At 46.4% G+C, this 26278-nt stretch overlaps 1 protein-coding gene across 1 annotated transcript in view; it reads left to right on the forward strand.

Moving 5' to 3' along the window:
- Positions 1–19805, forward strand: part of ARHGAP25 (Rho GTPase activating protein 25) — a 54063-nt gene extending 34258 nt beyond the window's left edge. Inside the window, exons 6-11 of the mRNA XM_054018752.1 lie at positions 3211–3343; positions 4791–4864; positions 6159–6280; positions 6927–7129; positions 16251–16846; positions 18576–19805. Of these exons, the coding sequence (XP_053874727.1) occupies positions 3211–3343; positions 4791–4864; positions 6159–6280; positions 6927–7129; positions 16251–16846; positions 18576–18786 (1339 nt within the window). The 3' untranslated portion in view covers positions 18787–19805. The remainder of the gene's footprint in view (positions 1–3210; positions 3344–4790; positions 4865–6158; positions 6281–6926; positions 7130–16250; positions 16847–18575) is intronic.
- The last annotated feature ends 6473 nt before the right edge of the window (positions 19806–26278 follow it).

A 26278-nucleotide genomic window follows, 5' to 3' on the forward strand; every position in this document is an offset into this window, starting at 1 on the left:
ACCTCTGCAGCATCGGCGCCTCCTTTGAGTCCTGCTCACATCAGTGGCAACATTCCCACTAGGACCAGGAACCTTTCCAAACTGACTGCTGATTTTGGGGAAGCTCAGCTTTGAGACCCCCTGAACCTGATTGCGGAGGGGCTGCTCTTGATGACAACAAACAGAGTTGCAAGGGTTCAGGCCTTCTGAAAATCTAGCACTAGGTATCTTAAACTGAGCACCCAAAAAGAGAGCGGTGCCCCTAAATTAGAGACCATGGAAAGTTTTGATTAATTTCCTCTAGGTGCAGTACTGGGAAGTGAACCACTGTTTTTAGAGTCTTAGCCCAACACTTTAACCACAAGCCCACCCTTCCTTTTCATTATTTTTCTTTATATAGAAAGGAAAATTCACATAAAGGCAGTTAGGTGAACCACAGCTCTTACACTTAGAATAATCCCTGTGCCAAGCTGACCTCTGAAAGTCACTGTGTCTGTTGTGTTTGAAACCTGGTCTCCCTGGGTCTTCCTTGTTGGAGTTGAACAGCTCTTGCTTGTTAGAGCTGAATAGCTCTGGCTTTCTGAGCTTCTGAATCACAACCTGGCAAATCCTCTTGTTACAACCTGTGCTGGGTTCGCAGGAAGGTAAAGCCTTTTTGCAGAACAATGTTTTGCAATGGGTCACAAAAGAAAAACTTGGATTAGCTGTTGTTTTCTCGGTGCCCTGTAATGTTGGTTTTGTATCACAGGATTTGGGATAAATAGTATGTGAATTCCTAGGAATCACTGGATGGTAATAACACTTTGCACTTAAATTGAGAATCTTTAAGCTCTTTATAAACATCGGGAGTGATTTGGCTCCCCTGAACCAATGGGAAAACGCCGATTTGACTTGAGTGGCAGAGGTCTTGGGCTTGGGCTTGTCTACACACAAAAGTCATACCGCTTTAGCTATACTGGTGTAATTAGAATGGTATCACCTGCATAATATGGACTCAGTTATATCTGTATAAAGTGCTTATACCAGGATAACTACTCCTGTATAGGCAAGGGAATTAGCAATAATGGCAGAAGGCATCTTTGTACTAGTATAACTGAATCCACCCTAGGGATTTCATTAGTATAACATTAAAGATAAAAAAAAAAAGCAACAACCCACACTACTAGTTCTATAGTACAAAATCTGTGTCTAGACGGACTCACAGCAGTCCTGAGAAGAGCCCCAGTCCTGCAAATATTTACGTACATGCTTAACTTTTAGCATGTGAGCCGTCCACTGACTCATAGTAAAGCAGAGGGCCATGCTAGTTAAAAAATATCATACCCCTGACCAACAGAGTTATGCCAGCAACAGCCCTAGTGTAGCCGCAGTTACACCAGCAAAAAAGCCCTTTGGCTTATTTTCTTTGGGGAATTGGTATAAGCTCAAAAGCACACTTTAGCTGGTATCAGCTGTGTTTGCTGGTACAGCTATACCAGCAATTCCTTTTTAGTGGCAACGAGGCCTAAGTGTTGACAGGATCAGGCGTTAGGTAGGTACAGAGGCAAGACACAGAGCGGTTAAGCACATCTCAGGGTTCAGGTCAACAGACTCAGGCTCGTGGGGCTAACTCAAAACCGGCCATGGTACACTTTGTGGCTTGAGCTGGCGCTCAGGCTCTGAAGGCTTGAAGCCCACCCTGCTCCCTAGGCTTAAAAGCCTGACCATGTACTCAGTTATTTTTAACACCATAGCGTAAGCTCAAGTGTGGCGTCCCAGGCTCTGAGACGCGTGGTTGGGGGCTGCTGCTTGCTGTGTAGACACACCCACAGTGAGTCAGTGGCAGCAATGGAACCTGCTCTAAAGCCCTGGTCTAGATGCTATTTGAGAAGGATGCACTTGGCCACTAGTGGATTTGAAAAGAAGATCTAGAAAGCTCAGTATGAAGCGTATTGCCAGCCTAGGTGCAACAGCACGCACGCACACCCAGTGCCATGTTTATAGGACTGCGCTGTCTGCAGCAATAGGAAATAAATCTCTCTACCCGTATGTGGGTCAGGACTCAAGAGAAAACAGGTGTTACCATTTCTCAGCTTCGATCTAGACTCTGCAAAGGCGTGTTGGCAAAATCTCAGGTCTTGGCAGTGAGTAGATGTCACAGTAAGGTCACCTACATCACTGATCATAGCAAAAGGACTAGATTCTCCATACACCGCTCTCCTCTGTTTTTAGCAGAGCTGTACTCCCCTCTGCCTCCTCTTACTTTAATCCCTGGGATGGATTGGGGAAGACCAGTCACTGGCTCTTCTGATATAACAACGACAGCAACAATTTGATAACTTCAGTCTCCTTTCCAAGTCTCCATATATATATATATATATTTTGCGTAGTCATCTTTGCCAGCACAGCACTGTGGCATGGTGCTTGTTAGCGAAATGATGATGCCGAGCAGGCAGATGAAGCTCATGATATTTTGTTTTGGTAGGGTCTACAAAAATTGTGGCTTTTACAGCATTTCTTAGTGAGAGAGTGGTAGGCTTTAAAGAAAAAACCCAACAACCTAAAAAATAAATGACCTGGTGGATTCTTGCCAGTAGATTATAACAGTTTAACAACTTCAAGGTAGGTCGAAACAGAGACCAAGCTTGACAGTGTCCTTTTTGACAGAATATAAACTATATGGTATGCAAAGCTGCAAACATCTGTCCTAGCAGAACATGTTCAGTAATTGCCGTTAACCTTAAAAACCCAGACAAGCTTTGCCAACTCTGAATGGAAAAGGCCTGCCAAATATGTGAGTGCTAGAAAATATTTGCCTGTTAAGTAAATGCATAAAAACACCCGGGACTCAAATGTAGGATAGGAAAACACTACCCGGATTATGACTGCTGGGAAACCACCAATGTTATGGTAGAGCAGAAAGATCTGCCAAGCATTCACTTTTCTTCCACTGTCTCCTTTAGTCCAGTCTCAAAGCAGTGGGTGCTGCCTGGGGTTCTCTGCCTGGTGCCCTCACTGGTGGCCTGCTCCTACAATTTTGATTTGTCCCCACTCTTTAGTTGTCCTCTGTTCCTTTGTGGCCCCTCTCCTCTCCTGAGGGGGAGGCTATTGTTGCTCAAAATAGTCATCTTTCCCAAACGCTCAATTCACACAACCATGATGAGAAAAACAGATATATGGTTCCCTAGCCAACAGCAGCTGAGTCTCACTTGAGTGGATCCTTTTATTCCAATCTCACCATTTGTTCTACAGCGATACAGATGTACATACGGTGGCCTCTTTGTTCAAACTCTACCTGAGGGAACTCCCGGAGCCCGTTGTACCGTGGTTGCAGTATGAGGACTTCCTCCTGTGTGGAATGCTTCTGAATGCTGATGAAATGAAGGTACCAATGACCATGCATTTATTCCACCCCCCCTTAAAAAAACACTTGTTGGAAATTGAAGTGCTTTATGAATCAAAAGCATCTACAATTCAGTGCTTAAATAGAATGGTGATGGATGACCTAGATAGATTAGATAAAGGGATGGGTATGGGACTAGATAGATAGAAAAGAAGAGACACAATTTGGGGCAGGGAATGTCTGCTACTCTGTGCAGTGCCTAGCATAATGGGGCCATATTTTTGGTTGGCCCTTAGAGCATTACCGTAGTAAATATAATTAATAACTACCCCTCTGGTGTAATTCGACCAGGTCGGGTTCACCAACTGCCATGGAGTTACATGGGGGACAAATTTGATGCTTTACAGTCTCAAAAAAGTAGCTGAAAAGATACACTAGCATCCTGGCCAGTATTGGTGCCCTAGGGAAAAAGACTATTTGCTTTCTCCCCTTCACCCCTTCACTCAGCCACCCTGCTGGCCCCACCTTGTTGTTGTCACTTCCAGCAGAAGAGTGTCTGAGGGTGTGCTCAGTTACACGCTAGAGGGGTTTGTGTGTGACTAACTGGGTTTTAAATCCAGAATGTGTCTTCCTGTCTGAACTGCTGTTAAAATAAGTAAACTTAGCTCCCCAATCTGGCCGCATGGGCTTACCTATCTTAAGGTTTAGCTGTCAGGGGTGTGCGAATCCTGAAAGCTGCCCCGTCTCTCATATTTCCTGTTTTAGCTGAGTCCCTGCAGTAAATGAAAAGTGTAAACAATTATCAGAAAAAGGAATTGCAACATCCTGCATGCCTCGTATCACTCTGAGTCTAGAGGGTGGTCGGCAGGAGAGCTGATGGGGTGAGCAAGAAAGGAGATGGGGTAAATGAAGAGACAGAGAGAAGCAAAGGGCTGATGGGAACAATGGTTTGGGGAAATACGAGTGAGTCACTGGGGTCAGAACTTTCTTAGCAGCAGGAACAGAGCAGAGGGACTGTGGGTGACATGTCCAACAGACGACTTCAACCTTGCTTTCTCACATCCAACCAACCAGCCATTGTGTGTTGCTACCTGTGGGAGTCTGAGGGGAGATCTATATATATAGAAGCTGAGAACCCATGGGTTTCTTTTAACATTCCAGTCACTCAGCCAAAAAAGTGGGAGCCGCGATCGGCCAAACCTGCAGATGCGGCAGGTAAACAAACCGGCCCAGCCCGCCAGGGGCTTTCCCTAAACAAGCGGCGTCCCAAGTTTGGGAAACACTGCCATAATGGATCAGACTAATCGGTATTGTCCATCACACTAATGGGACTATGATAACGTGTGTGGATTCAGTTCCAAAGGCGAGCAAGCACTGAGAGGAGATACCACACCAGGATGTGCTTGGAGAAACTGGGCAAATTCACACATGTTTTGGAATTCAGATAAGTTTATGAGCCTTTACAAAGCAATTTTTAAATTGTGTTTAGGGTCATCAGGAGCTAGTGAAGCAGCTGTCCCTGCTTCCCCGAGTCAATTACAACCTCCTCAGTTATATCTGCAGGTATGTACTCTGTCATCATGTACAAACAGCCCAACTCTCATCATGGTGCGTGAGAAGTTAGGCCCAGATCTGGGGATCTTGAGGATCTAGGCTTTAGTCTCTAAAGGTGAAACTGACACTTGTGCAGAGAGCAAACACTAGACTGCCTTAGGCTCCACTCAGGTGCCCCTTAAAACTTCAGGGGACTAACCTCTTTTGTGAGCCCCCTGCACAAAGTTGATTTTCTCTGTAACTGGACAGATGAGCTGAAGAGATTTGAACAAAATTGTCTACCAGTAAATCCCAAACCATGCAAAACTCACCTGTTTTGGGTTTTTTCTTTTCGTTTTTTTCTTTCTTTTGCAGACTTGAAATTCAGCTCAGGTGCAAAAAGATGGGCTCTCACCAACCTCCTGGATCCAAATGCCCCAGGACACTGGGAGAGTCTGAAATCTGAACATGAATCTGAATCAAAACATTGCAAAGGCCTGAACCAAAATCTCAGATCTGGACACTCCCAAACTTTGGGTGGTTTCTTACCTGGGTCTGGATTTTCTGGCCTTTTTGTGCTTTGAGTAAACATGAGCCAGTTTATATAGATTCTTGTAAAAAACTACCTGACACATGGTTTCAATTAGTTTTAATGAGAAATCTGTTAAAAATTCAGGGGTTGCCACAAATTTTGCTTGGCCCAAAACTGAGAGGGAAACTCTGTGGGTTAAATCTAGCCCTGGCAAACAGAGACATAATTTTATGCTGGATGCAGTAATTTGTGGGTGAAATTCTTTGGCCACTCTTATAGAGGACGCCAGGATAGATGATCCACAGAACAGGTGATCAAAATGCCCCCTTCTCACTTTAAAACCTATGAATTTACTGACCGCAATGAGCTCAATTTGGCCTTGTATGTACACTCCCATGTGTAGCACATTGAATCCACAAGAGTCAGAATCAAGGACAATATTTAGCCAAACTCTTGCATAGTGAAACTGTTGAGTTTCGCCCCAGCCCAGCCCTGCTTGCTGTCTTATTTTTCTTTGGCAACATCATTAAGGATCAAACCAATCTTTGTTTCTTTTTGTTTTTGGGGGGACACAACTCTTTTACCACTTGACAGATTTGGCTTCTGTAGAGATGCGTAAAAGACAAAGCCTCAGTGTGCTCTGAAATAATAAGGGGCCTGTATCTATGTTTCTGTCACTGGGGCCTGGAGCAAGTGCTGTGCGGATTATTAGGCTTTTATAACATCTTTAACAGATTTATCTTCAGACTGTTTGTTTTCCAATGTGGAATTTTTCCCCTTGGATTCCGGCAGGTTCCTACATGAAATACAGCTGAACTCCAGCGTCAACAAGATGAGTGTGGATAATCTGGCAACAGTGATTGGAGTGAATCTCATCAGGCCGAAGATAGAGGATCCTGCAGTTATTATGAGAGGTACAATGGAATCCTGTAACACCATTAACTTAGGCAGCCCTTGCAGTATTCAAGTGATCACTGTATCCGAAGGATTAAAACAATGAACTTCCTAAGTCAGACACAGTATAGAAGCCTAAATGCCATCTTGCCTGGACAGAAAACACTCTACCTGGTATCTCAGCACAACGGCAGGTCAATCAGGCAACAAATGGCCCTACAGTAATAATACCCAGCCCTTGTATTGTGCATTCCATCCATACAAGGGTGGATAAGCAAGGTTCTTAGATGTGGAATTCTTTCGTACCTTTGCAACCACACAGGGAACTCTGGAAAATAGTCATTCAAGATGATCCAGACATTTCGATCTCTCCACTGAACTTTGTGGCCAAGGGGCAAATGCACCAGAACTAATAGGGAAATGCTTTGAGTGTGTAAGATTTGCTCACTCCATAGAGCTAAGAAACGGTGACAACTGAAAGTGAAGCTTAAGTCCCACTATTTCTACAGGGAAAATTTTTACACAAAACCCAAATTCCACTCTCTTTTTAATAATGTGCAGTGAATGCTAGGAAGGAAAGAATTTAGGGTTGAGTGCCTGATTTAAAATAATGGTATGAATGAGTTCTCCCTGCGCGCTGTAGAACGTGGCTCTTTTCCATTGCAGGCACCCCCCAGATCCAGAGAGTGATGACTGTGATGATAAGTGACCATGCCAAGCTCTTCCCCGTATCAAAAGATGAACCCCCTTCTCCACCCGCCCAAAGGAACGATTCCAAGAAGATCCAAGTGCCGCGCAGTTCCGTGGGCTGGGATGCTGCAGAAGATCCACCAGTGTCCAAGGCAAACACTGTAACCCAGGGCCAAACGGTAAGACTTGATGCTGTGAGATAATAATAATTCCCAGCTCTTTTAGAGCACGTTTCAACCATGGGATCTCAAAGTGCTTTACAGAGGAGGTCAGTATTATTATCCCCATTGCATGGGTGGGGAAATTGGGGCACAGAGAGGTGAAGTGACTTGACAGTGGTCACCCAGTAGGCCAGTGGCGGAGCCATGAAAAGATCCAGGATTCTGAGGCACAGCCCAGTGTTCTGTCACTAGGGAACACTGCCTCTATGGATGGGAAAGATTTACCAAGTAGTGCTGGTTAAAAAAAAAGGGGGGGGGATAAAGAAAATTATTGCACTTTTCCCATTTTTTAAATAAAATTCAAATTTTGATGACAAATATTCTATACATTTCAAAAATTCAAAACATTTTACCAGTCTAGAGCTATGTGTTTTAAAAAAGGGGGCGGAGGAAGAATTATTCTTGATTTTTTTTCTGGTTTTCTTTGTCATCAAAATGTGAAATTTTGACAACTTACAAATGTTTAAGCAACTCAGGTGTCCTACCAGGATTGTTTCATGCAACATATGTATTGTTAATAACGCAAGTGAGGACATTATTTCCACATATGATATTTTGATTACTCTTTATATTAAGTTACAAATGATGACTAGTTAATAAATGGTAAGTAAATGATTAGTGGACATTTTAATAAATGGTTAATCTGTTGTTATGGTTTGTTATAGGATCAAACAGGCCAAGAGTTTACTAATAACCATCTTACAGCAAATACTACTCATCCCTGTAATACGACTATAACTACATCTAGTTGGAAAATGGGTTTCTATTAGATGAAAAATTTAAACTTTTCATTGAAAAACTGAACACCAAAACATTTTCAGCAAAAAATAAAAAGTTACCTTTTCAGATGGAAATTTTTTGGTTTTTGGCTGAAAAACTAAAAAAATTAGTTTTCGTTTTTTGATAAGAAGTCAAAATTGTCCCTTGAAAGCAGATGCTTTCCACAGAAATTTTAATTCAGTGGAAAACCCACTTTTCCAGAGAAAATCCTTTAATGGACATTTTTTTTACCAGCCTGTGACAGACCCAGACCAGTGAGGTACAGGAGTCTGGTAGAGGGCAAATATACTGGTCACTGCATGAGTAGTTTTCTGTTCCCTGAGTGACCAGAGCAGGGGCTGCACTAGAGTAATCAGGAACCTGCTAGAACCAGTTAAGGCAGGCAGGCTAATTAGGATACCTGGAGCCAATTAAGAAGAAGCTGCTAGAATCAATTAAGGCAGGCTAATCAGAGCACCTTGGTTTTAAAAAGGAGCTCACTTCAGTTTGTGGTGCGAGTGTGAAGAGCTGGGAGCAAGAGGCACAAAGAGCTGAGAGTGAGAGGGTGTGCTGCTGGAGGACTGAGGAGCACAAGCGTTATCAGACACCAGGAGGACAGTCCTGTGATGAGAATAAGGAAGGTGTTTGGAGGAGGCCATGGGGAAGTAGCCCATGGAGTTGTAGCTGTCATGCAGCTGTTACAGGAGGCACTATAGACAGCTGCAGTCCACAGGGCCCTGGGCTGGAACCCGGAGTAGAGGGCGGGCCCAGGTTCCCCCCAAACCTCCCAATTGACCTGGACTGTGGGTTCTTCCAGAGGGGAAGGTCTCTGGGCTGTTCCCCAACCCACATAGTGAATCTCTAAGGCAAGAAAATCCGCCAATAAGCGCAGGACCCACCAAGATAGAGGAGGAATTTTGTCACACTGGTGTGAGCAGTGGGATCTTGGGGTGCACAGCGCGGCAGAAGAAGGAGGGTGATTTAAACAAAAAACAAAAGAAAAAAAAGGGAGAGGGTTTATTTTTTTTCACCACAATGGATGACGTCGTGCGGGCACTGATACAAGCTACGGCGGCCCAGCAGGAGGCTATCCATGTCCAGGCAGCCGCCCAACAGGAGGCAGTGCAGCTGCAGCAAGAGACTAATCGCCTGCTGATGGACCAGGCTGCTCAAGACCGAGCTATGTTGCGGGAACTGGTAAACCAGGTAAAGTCCCTTACAGAGCTGAATCGCGGCCATGATGGGACGCACCTCATACAGGCCAGCCATTGGCTGCAGAAAATGACATGGGAGGATGATGTAGAGGCATACCTTCTGGCCTTTGAGAGAACAGCCCTACGGGAGGCCTGGCCTCGAGATCAGTGGTCTGGCATCCTTGCCCCATTCCTGTATGGGGAGGCCCAAAAGGCCTACCATGATCTGCCTGAAGAGGCTGCGGCAGACTACCCCCAGCTGAAAGCAGAGATCCTGGCCAGATCTGGGTTAACAACAGCAGTGCGGGCCCAGCAGTATCACGGTTGGAGGTACCGGGAAGACAAAACCCCGCGGTCCCAATTGTATGACCTCATCCATCTCGCACGAAAGTGGTTGCAAACAGAGTCCCGGAGTCCGGAAGAGATACTAGCGGTTCTGGTCATCGACCGATACATGAGGGGACTACCACCAGACCTTCCTGCCTGGGTAAGCCAGAACGAACCCTCCACCTATGACGAGGTTGTCGCCCTGGTAGAGAGGCGAAGGACAGCGAGGGAGCTGACCCGACCAGTTAAGGAAGAGGCACCTTGAGTTAAACTAGCAGCACCAAGCCCTAAAGTTCGGGTGACTGGGCCACCAGGAGGGCCCAGGTGGAAAAAGAGAGAGGCTGAAGGCCCATCAGAGGCCACAAAGAGTCGGAGTACTGAGGGAGAAGAGGATCGTGATGTTAGACTGCCCAAACCAAGAGACCGGGGAACGCCTAGGGCTCCATACAGATGTTATGCCTGCGGGGAGTGGGCAGTGTCCCAATGCTGAGGAACCTATGCAGTGTATCCTGGGGAACTGGGCAGATCCATGCTGCCTAATCCATCTTGTGGGGATCTCACTAACCCCACATATGTATACCAGACCAGTGAAACTAAATGGGGTAGGGACCACGGCACTGGTTGATTCGGGGAGTGCTATCATGCTTATCTCAGGGAAGGTCATGAAGCGCAGTCAGCTGCTGCAGGCTAAACGTACGGGGATAACATGTGTCCATGGGACAGTTAGTTACTACCCCACCATCTCAGTAAAAATCGAGATCCAAGGGAACACTACTGAGGTAGCAGCAGGTGTAGTCCCTAAACTCCCATACCCGGTGCTCATAGGGAGGGACTTCCCAGGGTTTGGAAACTGACTCCCAGTAGGGGGATTGGAGAAAGATGGGGACCCTAAAATTAGTGAGGCATCCACAGCAGACTGTCAACCCCCAATCTTCTCTGAAATATCCCCAGATTTGTTCTCCACTCCCAGAGAGAGTAGAAAGGCAAAAAGGGAAAGAAGGGCAGCTAAGGCCTTGGGAACCCGACTACTGACGCAAAGCCAGAGGGTCGCTCTTGTAGGTAGGCAGACCCACGCAGCTGAAAAGGAGGCCACGCAGGAGGGAGAAGCACCTGAGTCTCACCGCCCCCCCCTTCTGAACCAGTAGAGGCAACAGAGACTAGATCTTGGACAGATTAGCCCCGGGAGAGGAAATTTTGGACGGGACCAGGCAGAAGACCCAAGGTATGACAACATTAGGAAGGAGGTGACTGAAATAAATGGGGTCCCCGTGGAAGGGAAAACCCAGGGACCAGGACCCTACTTTATAATGAAGAAGGATCTCTTGTACCGGGTTGCACCAGTACAGGGGCAGAAGGTACAGCAGATCCTAGTACCTCAAAAATACCAGAATGCTGTATTAAGTCTTGCTCATAGTCATCTTTTTGGGGGGCATTTGGGGGTAGAGAAGACCCTGGCACGAGTCCTACGACGGTTCTTCTGGCCCGGAGTACATGAAGAAATGCGGAGGTACTGTGCCTCCTGCCTGGAGTGTCAGCTGCACAGTCCCCACTTGAGGGCACCTTTAGTACCCCTTCCCATCATAGAGGTCCCCTTCGAGCGAATAGCCATGGACCTAGTGGGACCCCTGGAGAAGACGGCTCGGGGCCACCAATATATACTTGTTGTTTTGGACTATGTTACTCGCTACCCAGAAGCCGTCCCCCTGCGGAAAACGGCTTCTAAAACTATAGCCAAAGAGCTGGTGGGGATCTCTGCCCAAATGGGGCTACCGAAGGAGATATTAACCAACCAAGGAACCCCATTTATGTTGAAGCTAATGAAGGACCTCTGTACGCTGCTCCATATACATAGCCTGAGAACTTCGGTCTACCATCCGCAGCCTGATGGGTTGGTAGAAAGGTTTAAACGAATCCTCAAGGCTATGATAAGGAAGGTGTTTAGTTGGGACAAGAAGGATTGGGACACCCTACTACCCTACCTTATGTTCGCTATCCAGGAGGTACCTCAGGCCTCAACTGGGTTTTTCCCCTTCGAGTTATTATACGGGCGTCACCCCCATGGCATACTAGATATCGCCAAAGAGATCTGGGAAGAGGAACCCAATGAGGAGAGAAATATAATAGGCCATGTAATGCAGATGCGAGACCGGATAGCCCGGGTTACCCCTATTGTATGGGAACATTTGGAGAAGGCACAGGAGGCCCAGTGAACCCATTACAATCACCAGGCAAAAGTGCGACAGTTCCAACCAAGGGATCGGGTTATGGTGTTGGTACCCACAGCAGAAAGCAAGCTTCTGGCCCAACGGCAGGTGCCCTATGAGGTGGTTGAACCCATGGGGGAAGTAACTACAAGGTCCGGCAGCCAGGACACAGAAAACAAGAACAGATTTATCACGTTAACCTTCTGAAACCCTGGCAGGCACAAGAGGCATGCACAACGGTCCAAAAAGACCTAACCCAGGAAAATAAGCCTTCCAAACAGGTGAGAGTGTCTCCCGATTTAACACCAGACCAGAAGAATGAGGTGTTTGAGATGATCTTCCGGAACCAAGATGTGTTCTTGACAAAACCGGGTCGAACAAAATCAAGGAAACTATGGGCCCCTTACTGAATGAGGGAGGCAACCTAGTGACCGAGGATGTGGAAAAAGCTAATGTACTCAATGATTTTTTTGCCTCTGTCTTCACGCACAAGGTCAGCTCCCAGATTGCTGCACTGGGCAGTACAGCATGGGGAGAAGGTGACCAACCCTCTGTGGAGAAAGAAGTGGTTCGGGACTATTTAGAAAAACTGGACGTGCACAAGTCCATGGGGCCGGATGCGCTGCATCCGAGGGTGCTAAAGGAGTTGGCGGGTGAGATTGCAGAGCCATTAGCCATTATTTTTGAAAACTCATGGCGATCAGGGGAGGTTCCAGATGACTGGAAAAAGGCTAATGTAGTTTAAAAAAGGGAAGAAGGAGGATCCGGGGAACTACAGGCCAGTCAGCCTCACCTCAATCCCTGGAAAAATCATGGAGCAGGTCCTCAAGGAATCAATTATGAAACATTTAGAGGAGAGGAAAGTGATCAGGAACAGTCAGCATGGATTCACGAAGGGGAAGTCGTGCCTGACTAACCTAATTGCCTTCTATGATGAGATAACTGGCTCTGTGGATGAGGGGAAAGCAGTGGATGTGTTATTCCTTGACTTTAGCAAAGCTTTTGATACGGTCTCCCACAGTATTCTTGCCGCCAAGTTAAAGAAGTATGGGCTGGATGAATGGACTGTAAGGTGGATAGAAAGCTGGCTAGATCGTCGGGCTCAACGTGTAGTGATCAGTGGCTCCATGTCTAGTTGGCAGCCGGTTTCAAGCGGCGTGCCCCAAGGGTCGGTCCTGGGGCCGGTTTTGTTTAATATCTTTATTAATGATCTGGAGGATGGTGTGGACTGCACTCTCAGCAAGTTTGCAGATGACACTAAACTAGGAGGCGTGGTAGATACAATAGAGGGTAGGGATCGGATACAGAGGGACCTAGACAAATTAGAGGATTGGGCCGAAAAAAACCTGATGAGATTCAACAAGGACAAGTGCAGAGTCCTGCACTTAGGACGGAAGAATCCCATGCACTGCTACAGACTAGGGACCGAATGGCTAGGTAGCAGTTCTGCAGAAAAGGACCTAGGGGTCACAGTGGACGAGAAGCTGGATATGAGTCAACAGTGTGCCCTTGTTGCCAAGAAGGCTAACGGCATTTTGGGCTGTATAAGTAGGGGCATTGCCAGCAGATCGAGGAACGTGATCATTCCCCTTTATTCGACATTGGTGAGGCCTCATCTGGAATACTGTGTCCAGTTTTGGGCCCCACACTACAAGAAGGATGTGGAGAAATTGGAAAGAGTCCAGCGGAGGGCAACAAAAATGATTAGGGGTCTGGAGCACATGACTTATGAGGAGAGGCTGAGGGAACTGGGATTGTTTAGTCTCCAGAAGAGAAGAATGAGGAGGGATTTGATAGCAGCCTTCAACTACCTGAAGTGGGGTTCCAAAGAGGATGGGGCTCGGCTGTTCTCAGTGGTGGCAGATGATAGAACAAGGAGCAATGGTCTCAAGTTGCAGTGGGGGAGGTCCAGGTTGGATATCAGGAAAAACTATTTCACTAGGAGGGTGGTGAAACACTGGAATGCGTTACCTAGGGAGGTGGTGGAATCTCCTTCCTTGGAGGTTTTTAAGGCCCGGCTTGACAAAGCCCTGGCTGGGATGATTTAGCTGGGAATTGGTCCTGCTTTGAGCAGGGGGTTGGACTAGATGACCTCTTGAGGTCCCTTCCAACTCTGATATTCTATGATTCTATGATTCTAACAACCGAGACATATCACCACATCGTCACGAACCCTGGGGCCAGAGTAACCATGAGGCCCTATCGGGTGCCAGAGGCAAAAAGGGAGGAAATAAAAGCAGAAATAAAAAAAATGCTGGAGTTGGGGATCATCGAAGAAAGATGACCACAGTCAGTGGTCCAGCCCAATCGTGCTGGTGCCCAAACCTCATGGCACCACAAGATTTTGCAGAGACTTCCGGCGACTAAACGAAGTATCCCAGTTCGACGCGTACCCCATACCTCACATAGATGAGCTAGTGGACCGTCTGGGTAATGCCCGGTACTTGACTACCCTAGACTTGACAAAGGGGTACTGGCAGATTGCCCTTGCAGAAGACACAAAGGAAAAGACTGCGTTCTCTACACCAGAGGGTCTTTTTCAATATACTGTCCTCCTTTTTGGACTACATGGGGCCCCAGCTACCTTCCAGCGCCTCATGAACAAGCTATTACGCCCGTATAACAGTTATGCTGCTGTCTACTTGGATGATGTGGTCATTCGTACCCCAGACTGGGAAACCCACCTGGAGAAGGTGGAGGCAGTCCTCGATACCTTCAGGCGAGCTGGCCTTACAGCAAACCCTGCCAAGTGCGCTGTAGGGTTTACAGAGGCCAAATATCTTGGCTACATTGTGGGAAAAGGTCTGGTAAAACCTCAAGTGAACAAGTTAGAGGCCATCCAAAATTGTCCCCGACCAAGTTGCAAGAAACAAGTCCGGGCATTCCTAGGTGTGGTGGGGTATTACCGACGATTTATCCCCCACTTTGCCACAAAAGCAAGCCCCCTGACAGACCTAGAGAAAGCCTGTGGACCTGATCTGGTGAGATGGTCTGACACAGCAGAGGAAGCATTCACAGACCTATGGACTGTCCTCTGCAGAAACCCCGTACTGATAGCCCCTGATTTCACCAAGGAGTTTATCCTGCAGACTGATGCATCGGAAGTAAGGTTGGGGGCCGTTCTATCACAGATGGTCGGGGAGGAGGAACACCCAATTCTATACCTCAGTCGGAAACTCCTTCCAAGGGAACAAAAATATGCAGTGGTGGAGAGAGAATGCCTTGCTATAAAATGGGCCATGGAAACATTGCGCTACTACCTGCTCGGGTGCAGATTTGTCCTCGTGACCGACCATGCCCCTCTTCAATGGATGCAGCGGAACAAGGAGAAGAACACAAGGCTGACCAGATGGTTCTTATCCCTCCAACCTTTCCAGTTCCGTGTGCAACACAGAGCAGGGAGCCGTCATGGCAACGCCGATGGCTTGTCACGTGTGCACTGTCTGGCGTCCCAAGCTGCCAACCCCTTGGCGTTGAGCAGGGGGGAGGGATATGTGACAGACCCAGACCAGTGGGGTACAGGAGTCTGGTAGAGGGCAAATATACTGGTCACTGGATGAGTGTTTTCTGTTCCCTGAGTGACCAGAGCACGGGCTGCACTAGAGTAATCAGGAACCTGCTAGAACCAGTTAAGGCAGGCAGGCTAATTAGGACACCTGGAGCCAATTAAGAAGAAGCTGCTAGAATCAATTAAGGCAGACTAATCAGGGCACCTGGGTTTTAAAAGGAGCTCACTTCAGTTTGTGGTGCGAGTGTGAGGAGCTGGGAGCAAGAGGCGCAAGGAGCTGAGGCCTTGGCTACACTGGCAATTCACAGCGCTGCACTTGCTGCGCTCAGGGGTGTGAAAAAACATCCCCCTCCCCCCCGAGTGCAGCACTGTAAAGCGCCCGTGTAATCAGCGCCTGCAGCAGTGCACACTCACTCACAGCGCTGCAAGCTATTCCCCTCGGAGAGGTGGAGCTTTCGCAGCGCTGTGAGAGAGCTCTTTCAGCGCTGTGAGAGAGCTCTCGCAGCGCCGGCGGCGCGACTTCACTTGCGCTTCACAGCGCTGCCAAAGCAGCGCTGTGAATCTGCGAGTGTAGCCAAGGCCTGAGAGTGAGAGGGTATGCTGCTGGAGGACTGAGGAATACAAGCATTATCAGACACCAGGAGGAAGGTCCTGTGGTGATAATAAGGAAGGTGTTTGGAGGAGGCCATGGGGAAGTAGCCCAGGGAGTTGTAGCTGTCATGCAGCTGTTACAGGAGGCACTATAGACAGCTGCAGTCCACAGGGCCGTGGGCTGGAACCCGGAGTAGAGGGCGGGCCTGGGTTCCCCCCAAACTTTCCAATTGACCTGGACCGTGGGTTTTTCCAGAGGGGAAACCCACATAGTGAATCTCTGAGGCAAGAAAATCCGCCAATAAGCACAGGACCCACCAAGATAGAGGAGGAACTTTGTCACACAGCCCTACTTACAATGTCCACTCATTTCTTAACAAGTTATAAATGAACTTGAATATAAAGCGTGGCTTTATTTTTGCACAGCACAGTGTGCATTTGTACTGTGTGTGAATGAAAATGAAATTACTTTCTAATGTTCTTGGCTCTATTTTCAGAGAGATGACCTAGATACCGGCAGTCCCACTTCCTCTGGAGCTGCTGTCAGGCTGGGCGCATCTCTCGAAGATGATTTAAACCAACCCAAAGATATGTTGGAAATGTGGAAAATACAGTCCAGGAAAAGAACTCAGACCCTTCCTAACAGGAAATCCTTCCTAACTGCTTCCTCTCAGGGGGAGAAAGCCAGCAGCGATAAAAATGACATATTCAGCAATGACTTTTGGACATCTTCAGGAAGTCAGTTCTCTCCTACTTCCCCCACGGATGGACACAAAAGAACATTGTCTCAAGATCTTTTTAAGCTGCTCGACCTTCACCGGACTTCAACCTACGACAATGTCCCTACCTGCCAGGCAGAGAGTGGGGAGAGTGCTTGTACTAGCCCTCTCAGCACAGCAAGCAGCAGCTCCAAGAAAGATTTGTTAGCAAACCAAAGCCCTAGCCTTGTGCCAAAGGAACTATCGGGTCCAAACATCAGTGCTGAGGACTGTGGCTCTGGTCAGGAGAACCAGGAGTTCCTTCGAAAGGTGATCCTGGAGCTGAAAAAAGAAATAGAAATGCAGAAAAAGGACTATGAAGACCAAATTAAAAGGTAAATGGAGGTTTGCAGTGTTGTTGTAGATGTGTTGGTCCCAGGATAGCAGAATGACAAGTTGGGTGGGGTAATAGCTTTTATTATGATTTTTGGAAGTTGGTCCAATAAAAAATATGACCTCACCCACCTCTCCTCTCTAAGGTAAATAATTCTCAGTGCTGTATTCAGGAGAGTGTGAAAACTTCAACTCGCACTCTTATAGTATTATATTATAAAGGGTTAATTACTAGTATTACTATAGCATCATATAGTAGTAATTACTGATTTTATTGTAATATATGATAGCATTAATACTATATAAGATTAATTTCTGGTATTACTATAGTATTCTGTAATTTTGAAGGTTGCTATCATATACTATTATAGTATTGATACTATACATGAGTAATTACTAGTATTACTATAGTATCATGAAGTAGTGATTACTTAAATTACAACAGTATCATATTGTACAATTAATACTGCTAATTACTAGTGTTACTGCACTATCATATCGCTGTAATTGCTAATGTTTCTTTAGTATCATATTATTACCATATTAATATTAGGCAATATTAATTACTATAGATTGGCCATTATAGAGATAGGGGCCAACCATGAAACGTGGATTTGGATCCAAATTTCTGCAGAGTTAAGGGTAGCTTATCTGAAAGCTAAACTAAAGCTGGGAGAGAATCAGTTTTTCCATTTCACAAAAAAATTATGAGATTTTTGGACATTTTTCTTGTCCCAAATTGAGATCCGAAATTGGGATGAAAAGTCAAAACTGTGAAAATTTTCATGAACCGATAATCGGATTTTTTTTTTTTTTTTTTTTTTAGATCAGGTCAATCCAAATGTTTTGTTTTGATAATTTCTAAAGGTTTTGTTTTAATTTTGACCAAAATGGGACGTGTCGACACCTTCTAAACTTTGCTTCAAAAATGTGTTGAGTCAAGAAATTGTCGAAACTCGCCTTTTCCCAAGAAAAGTTTCAGTTTTTGCCAAACTGGCATTTTCCAGCAAAAAAAGTCTCATTGAAAAATACCCGACCAGCTCTAGTTGGGTCTCATCTATAGGGCCCCAGTGCCGCAGGCCCCTTTGTGAGCTTGCAAGAGCTGAGGAGGGTACATGTATCTTTGCCCCTCCCATCCTTTTTGTCCCCTTTGTAAGGACCAGACATAACTGCATCCCTTTCTAGTGACCCATAGACACCCTGAACTCACAGCTCCATTCATCCCTGCTGCTGCCAGTGAAGGGGAGAACATGCTAGGCCAGTGGTTCTCAACCTGTGGTCTGCAGATCCCACTATGTCTAAAGGGTCAGCAAAAGACTTAGACAGAAAACTGACTGAACAGATTTCCGCTATATATAGACAACAGATTTTCAAAGGGGTCCGCACCACTATTCAAAATTTCCAAAGGGGTCTGCAAATGAAAAAAGGTCGAAAACCACTATGGTAGACCTCTATAGTGCAGCAAAGCTCCTTTAGGTCACTGGAGCTCTGCCCCACCTCCAGTACAGGTCTGTAGCCAATAGACACAATCTGGCTCATAATTTTGCCCAGAGCTTTTTAGTTGCTATGGATTCATTGGACATGACAAAGTGTTATGGGATTGTGTAACGAGGCTGTGCATCATTCAGGGTAGCACTGCCAAGTATTGTATTGCTGAATGATGTGGCGGTATGAACTACCAGGAGCCACATGATGACCTTCCAGGACTGTCCCCTGTCCTTCCCATTGCAGCCTCCAGAAGGAGAACTATGAAGTCTGGGCCAAAGTGGTGCGATTGAATGAAGAGATCGAGAAAGAGAAGGAGAAGTTTGCGGTGCTGGAACTGAAGCTTCAGAATGTGGAGCGCTCACGGGAAGACATTGAGAAGAGGAACAAGGTGCTGGAGCAGGAGATCCAGGACTTTGGCAAATCCATGAGTAATCCCAGGGACAAAAGAAAATAAGAGAACGGACCTGGATGTGCACACACGTGGAGTACAGCTGCACGGTGGATTATCCTCCCGCTTCAGATAGGAATTGCCAGACTGGATTGAACCAGGGGTCTCTCTTGTCCAGAATTCTGTTGCTGTGAATGGCCAGCACCAGCTGCTTCAGAGGAGAGTGTAAGGAGCCGTACAGGTTAATCTTCCTCTAGGGAAAGTTCCTTCCCCACCTCAAGTAGTGAGAGGTTTGTTTATGCCCTGAAGTAGGAGGGTTTACATCCTTTTCAAAGCTCTCTCTTTTTTTTTTTTTTTTTTTTAATCCTACTCTGTTCATGTTATCCATATACATGGCCAATAATTTTTTGAATTCTGCTAAACACTTGGCGTGAATAATACCATGTGGCAGGGAGTTCCACGTGCTGATTGTACATGATTCCCATTCACAATGGCCCTGAAAGAATCTCTCTGTCACACACCAGTTCCCTGGCCTGAAGGGTGATAACACTCGTCCTGGGAGAAAGGACTGATGGTTTTTAAGTTTCTCAGAGGGGAACAAAAATAACATTGAAAAATTGGAACCAGGAATTTGGAAGAGCCTGTGTCCTTATCATTATATAGGTGACTGCTTTGAGTTTGGTTGGACATTGTACTGCACCCTACGGTTAAATCCTTTTTCTCCATCCTCTGCTCCTAGGCTGAGTGAAATTACAGTTTTCAGAATAAAGTCTACATTTTAGTATTGCTGTCAGAAAGATGGATAAAACCAACTAGATCACCTTATGCACCCCTCCACCTCAGAAGTCCAGTGCACAATTGTTCCCCAGAGTATATTGTACCTGTCACACTTTATATTAAGGTTCCATTTATAAATAGTCTATAACAGGTTAATAAATCATAACTGTTGTTTTAATAAATGGTTAGTCAATCATTTTAGATTGCTATGGACTCCAATAGGCCAATAGGTTGCTTATAAACATAACATGCTAATAATGTGCTTATAACCATCTATAACACATGTAACCTGCTTATAATGTCATTTATTAACCCTTCACAAACCATTTATAACTCACAGAATCATAGAAATTGAGGACTGGAAGAGATCTTGATACAATCTTAGGCCAGGCCCCTGCACTGAGGTAGGACTAAATATTATCTAGACCAGGAGTAGTCACTTAATTTTTGCCAAGGTGCAAATTTCTTGGTCAAGGTATAATCAGGGTCCAGATTCCAGAGAAAATAATAAAAAAAAATAATAATAAGTAAATATATAGATTTCGGAGCCCGTTCAAAAACATCTGGTGGTCTGGATTTGGCTCGCAGTCCACCTATTGACTACTCCTGATCTAGACCATCCCTGACAGGGGTTTGTCTAACCCAGTGTTTCCCAAACTTTGGACGCTGCTTGTTTAGGGAAAGCCCCTGGCGGGCCGGGCCGGTTTGTTTACCTGCCGCGTCCGCAGGTTCAGCCGATCGCGGCTCCCACTGGCCGCGGTTCGCTGCTTCAGGCCAACGGGAGCTGCTGGATCGGCCGAACCTGCGGACGCGGCAGGTAAACAAACCAGCCTGGCCCGCCAGGGGCTTTCCCTAAACAAGTTTGGGAAACACTGGTCTAATCTGTTCTTAAAAATCTCCAATGATGGAGATTCCACAACCCCCCTAGGTAATTTGTTCCAGTGCTTAACTACCTTCACAGTTAGGAAGTTTTTCCTAATGTCCAACCTAAACCGCCCTTGCTGCAATTTAAATCCATTAATTCTTGTCCTGTCCTCAGTGGAGAAGGAGAACAATTTATCACCCTCCTCTCTATAACAACATTTTACGTACTTGACTGGAACTTTCATACAAAGGGTGACCTACAACCTTAAGTAGCTCAGCCAGTGGGGCCTGCACCATTTCCCCTGAGAGACTTCTCTGTAGTTTAACAGTTCTGAACTTATATATGGTTTCACTTTATTTTTTATCCTGGTGACAGGCTAGGGTGTGGAAAATGCAGCATAAAGGCTGGGTTCATCTCTCATTTACGCAACTCCTGATTTACACCAGTGTGCAGTTCAGATCAGAATTAGAACCTCAGGGCTGTCTTCTGCAGACAACACGTTCACTGACTCAATTTAAGGCCTGAACGATTCAGCCCTAAGACCTTGTGGTATTGGCTCGGCTGCTTGTTGCTTTGGCTGTTTCTTTTTCTGCTTACCACCAGTGGGTCTCTCACAGGCAGCCCAGTTCCTCCTGGCTAGGAGTTCATAGGGCTCTGTCACTGCTGTAAGCTTCAGATTAGGAATCAAGTCAAGACATTTGCAAGAAAACCCGTTCTTTCACTGGACATTCAGACATGGGAATGATTCATACATAGATCTAAAGATTAAAAGGCAAGAAAGGACCGCTGTGGTCCTCTAGTCTGACCTCCTGCATAACACGGGCCATAGAACTTACCCACAGTACAAAAATGCACCTCAGACTAGTGTAGGGATCAGCAACCTTTGGCACGCGGCCCATCAGGGAAATCCGCTGGCGGGCCAGGACGGTTTATTTACCTGCAGTGTCTGCAGGTTCGGCTGATCTCAGCTCCCACTGGCTGCGGTTCACTGTTCCAGGGGGCTGTGGGAAGTGTGGCCAGCACATCCCTCAGCCTGTGCCATTTCCCGAAGCCCCCATTGGCCTGGGACGGTGAACTGCGGCCAGTGGGAGCTGCGATCGGCCAAACCTGCGGACGCTGCAGGTAAACAAACTATCCCGGGCTGCCAGCGGATTTCCCTGATGGGCCGCGTGCCAAAGTTTGCCGATCCCTGGACTAGTGCCTTAATGGACATGAAAAGGGATGAGGTGTGGCGTCGCAAGGTGTAGCTCCATTGCAGTCAGCTGGGTGCCCCGTGTACTGTATAGTCAATGGTGCTGCAGTCATCTGACCTCATTGGCTCAAAGGTTTGGCTCAAGTTCTGCTTGGGAAAGACTATGAAAAAAAAAAAAGCAGAGAAAAAACAATCGAATGCAGACTGAAAGGGAGTGAGGAGTAGGGACAATGCTAATACAAACTACAAATGTCTTCTCTGTATATAAAGCACCCGCTTGTGCCATCCTAGCTGTAGTAGGGTTCTTCTGTCCCTAACACTCAGCCCAAGCTCTTTAAGCTAGAAATCACGCTGGCATTTCTTTAAACTGAAACAGCCTCGTGATAAATCTGAGTTTCAAGTACAGGGAACAGAAAGGTTTGGGGAAGTTGAACTATTTTGGGGAACCCTCCCAAAAAAGTCATTCATGGGGTTTCAAAAAACCTCCGATTTCATCAGGTTCACCCATCGCCAATGCTCCTGGAATCTTTCAAAATCTGCAGCTCTATGTTTTTTGCTGCCCCAAGCATGGCAGGCAGGTAGCTTTTGGCGGCACGCCTGCGCGTGATCCGCTGGTCACTCGGATTCGGTGGCATGCCTGCGGGAGGTCTGCCGGTGCTGCACCATCAGCGTCCCCACCGCCGAAGCCGCGGGACTGGCAGACCTCCATCCACTGGCTGGTGCCTGGAGCTGCCCCTGTCTGCAGTGCTCCTCAATCCTGCCCTCCCAAAACCTACATGATGGAAATAGTGTTAGTCTGTATCATTGCCGGAAAAAGCTTGTTCTGATGATGTAATGAGTATTGGCCCAGTGTGTTGTCACTCAGTAGCCTGTGAGAGGGAGCTGTGGATAAGCCACAACGTTCTTGCCCATGTCATTTGAATTGAGCACAGTTGAATTAAGCTTCTTAATTAAAAGCAGTTGTTGTTTTTTCTAACTGGGCCTCTGGAGTCTTGAATGCTGTTACTGCAAATATAACAGTCACCTGCCTTCTGAGGGAGGAGAGCCAGATGCAAGACAATCCATAGCCACTCCGCTCATCCAGCAGAGGGGATAATCATAAGTTGTGTCTTATAATGCCCTCTACCCCATCAGCCTTGGAATTTAGGATCTTAGCGTGGATCCCATCACAGTAGTGCTTTGACTTAGATGAACAGGGCCAGATTCTCCAGCGGTGTAAATCAGTGGTTCTCAACCAAGGTCTGGGGCCCACTGAGGGGCTGTGAGCAGGTTTCAGAGGGTCCACCAAGCATGGCTGGCCTTAGACTTGCTAGGGCCCAGGGCAGAAAGCCAAAGACCCGCTACACGGGACTGCAGCCTGCGGCCTTCAGTCCCACCGGGACTGAAGCTGAAGCCTGAACAACTTAGCTTCACAGTTCCCCCTGTGGTGTGGGGCCCCAGGCAACTGCCCTCCTTGCCACCCCCTTCATGCCGGCCCTGGCTTTTATATGCAGAAAAACAGTTGTAGCACAGCTGGGCCATGGAGTTTTTAGAGCATGTTGGGGCTGAGGGATGGCTCAGAAAGAAAAAGGTTGCGAAACCCTGGTGTAAATCAGTGAAAGTTCATTGATTTTAGTGATGCTATCCGAAGGTACACCGCTGAGGATCTGGCCAATAGATGACAGGACAGCCTTTCATTGGGATATAGGAGGGGAAGGGACTCTTGGGTCACTGAGTCCAGTCCCCTGCTACTGCAGGCAACCCCTTCCTGCAATCCCCTTCATAAATTTATCGAGCTTCTTCATCTTAGAACTAAGTAGGTAGTTTGTCCCCACTGCGCAGGGGAAGCTGTTTCAGAACCTTCCATCACTTTCTTTCTATTCTAAGAACTATGGAGATTAGCGCCTACAAAGCTCATACTCCATATGAGAAAACAGAAACAGCAGACAGCCCTGAAAAATAACTTGGCGGTGTTTGTGTTTGTGATTTCCTGTGATTTTCCAGCTAAAGAAAGGTTAGTCAACACTCTCTAGACAAGGCAGCAAGTACATACAGTCAGCCGCACCCAGAATAAGATAGCAAGATTGATACCATTTGAACTGTGGTTTAGTACCTGGAACGCTAACTAACTTAAAAATAGATGGTAAGAACCAGAGCAAGCCTGCAAATTTTCAGGGGAGGGGACCTTGTCTTTCTTAAAGCATTTTTAAAGCACTATTTACACCTTTGGCCTTAAATAATAAAAGTAAAAGCATTGCTAAATGAGGTTCCTTACAGAGGTAAATGCCCCTGCCTCCCTTGTGCTCCCACAATAGAAATTAATCATGGAAAAAGACCTACTAAGTTATTTTCTCTTCCTCTGCGGGGTAGGGTGCGTGTGGAGGATTGTTCCCTACAATGGCATCCTTGTTGCAACCTTAGTTATGAGAAACAATAGTTTTCCCATAATACACAATTACTTGGTCTGAGAGTCACCTCCAGTAGGCCAGGGCCTGAACCAAAAGTAATTAGATGAGGCTTTCATGGGCTAATTTCAGCAATGACCTAAACAACAGGGGTAAGTTACTCGGCAGGTGCCTAGCAGGCTATATGGCCCCATTACTGTAGTATCTCAGCACCTCACAATCTCTAATGTGTGTATTCTCAGAACACCCCTATGAGGCAGGGCAGTGCTATTATCCTTATTGTACAGATGGGAAACTGAGGCACAGAGGATAAGTGACTTGCCCAAGGTCACCCAGGAAGTCCGTAACAGATCAGGACCTAGATATAGCTACTACGCTCAGCACTGTAATTAAGCTGTAGGCTACATCCATCCTGAGGGACACAGCACAAAACTCCCAGCCATAGGGCCTGAAGCAGCTCTTAGCATAACCATGTTTACACTGCAGTCAGAGGTGTGGTTGAAGAACCTGTACACATACCCAAGCTGAGCGAGCTGATTTAGCTCCAGTAATTATATCAGTGAAAAGCTGCTGCCGGACAGGCTGTACAAGTGCACCAGGGATCCTGGGCTTGTACTTTAGTGGCTAGCCCATGCGAACTATTGTTACTCGAGCAAACTAGATCAAAGCTAGCTTGGGTATGTCGATACATGCTGCAGTCACACCTCTGATTACGGTGCAGACAGATGCTAAGGAAGCGATGTGAACTGGGCTCCACAGAGCTACTCAAAACCACCCCAGTGTTGCGTCCGGCAATCCCGCTCACTCCCACTCCCAGCCACCCCCATGCTTGCGAAGTCTCTTCTGGCCAGCTAAGGAGTGTTTACAACCCAGGGGCAAGACTCCTTCCTCAGTGTTTAATTGGGTAGGAAATGGAAGTCAGAAGAAGGTGCTGTCACTTTGCACCAATTTACATAAGAACATAAGTGATCTCTCTCCTGCCATCCATCTCCACCTTCTGACAAACAGAGGCTAGGGACATTATTCCTTACCCATCCTGGCTAATAGCCATTAATGGACTTAACTTCCATGAATTTATCTAGTTCTCTTTTAAACCCTGTTTTAAACCCTGCTATAGTCATACTTTTTTTAGTACAGGTTTCAGAGGGGCAGTCGTGTTAGTCTGTATCAGCAAAAACAACGAGGAGTCCTTGTGACACCTTAGAGACTAACAAATTTATTTGGGCATAAGCTTTTGTGGGCTATAACCCACTTCATCAGATGCATGGAGTGGAAAATACAGTAGGCAGGTATAAATACACAGCACATGAAAAGCTGGGAGTTGCCTTACCAAGTCGGGAGGGGGAGAAGGGGGAGATCAGTGCTAACGAGGCCAATTAAATTAGGGTGGATGTGGCCCATTTCCAGCAGTTGACAAGAAGGGGTGAATATCTTGATGACCTTTCAGGGTCCCTTCCAGTTCTATGAGATAGGTATATCTCCATATATCAACAGAGGGAAAATTACTTTTTGTAGTGCAGTATTAGTATTAGTAGGTATTCAGTGCATGGGAAGCCCAAGTGTGATTTACATGCTGATGGGCTGTGTAACATGAATAGCAGCTAAAAGGAGGGCATGAGATAAAACAGCTGGAGTTTGCATTGTTCCTCTTTCCTGGAGGAGAAATCTCCAAAGTGCCTATATCAGAATCACAGTAGGACTCACTCCGGGTTTCCAATCTGGACCCAGGAGAGTTTAACGCTCTACTCCAGAGCATCTAAGATAAAATGATTCTGACCACATCCAAGGTCTGCCTTCCAAGCCCCATCCATAGGACTGCAAGGCCTGTCAGAGTGCAAAAAGAACAGGAGTACCTGTGGCACCTTAGAGACTAACACATTTAAGGTGCCACCAGTACTCCTGTTCTTTTTGCGGATACAGACTAAGGGTACATCCTCTATACATGGCAATGCCAATTCTTTGAGTGCACCACTGCTGCCACCTACAGGTCTCCATCTAGCATTGTAATATGATCCACCCTCATAGAAGACCATGGTAGTCTTCAAGGTAGTCACCTTCTATATGTTTAGGCCAAACATTTCCATAAGTGCCCATTGATTTTTGCGCTTTTCGAGAATTTTTCAGGGCCCAATTTACACACATTCATTTTTCTCTCATGTCTGATCTCAAATAAGTTTTTCCACTTCAATCAATCAATCAACCAGTCAATCAAAACAAGGTTTTAAAGTGAACCTGCTACTGGTGAAAATTGTCAGATCAGCAGCCCTGGCTCTCTTCCCCATACTCTATGCAGATCTTCTCCATGCCAAACAATGGCCCAGTCTACACTAGAGAGAAGTT

The sequence above is a fragment of the Malaclemys terrapin genome, chromosome 2 (assembly GCF_027887155.1).
Source record: "Malaclemys terrapin pileata isolate rMalTer1 chromosome 2, rMalTer1.hap1, whole genome shotgun sequence".
Lineage (NCBI taxonomy): Eukaryota > Metazoa > Chordata > Testudines > Emydidae > Malaclemys > Malaclemys terrapin.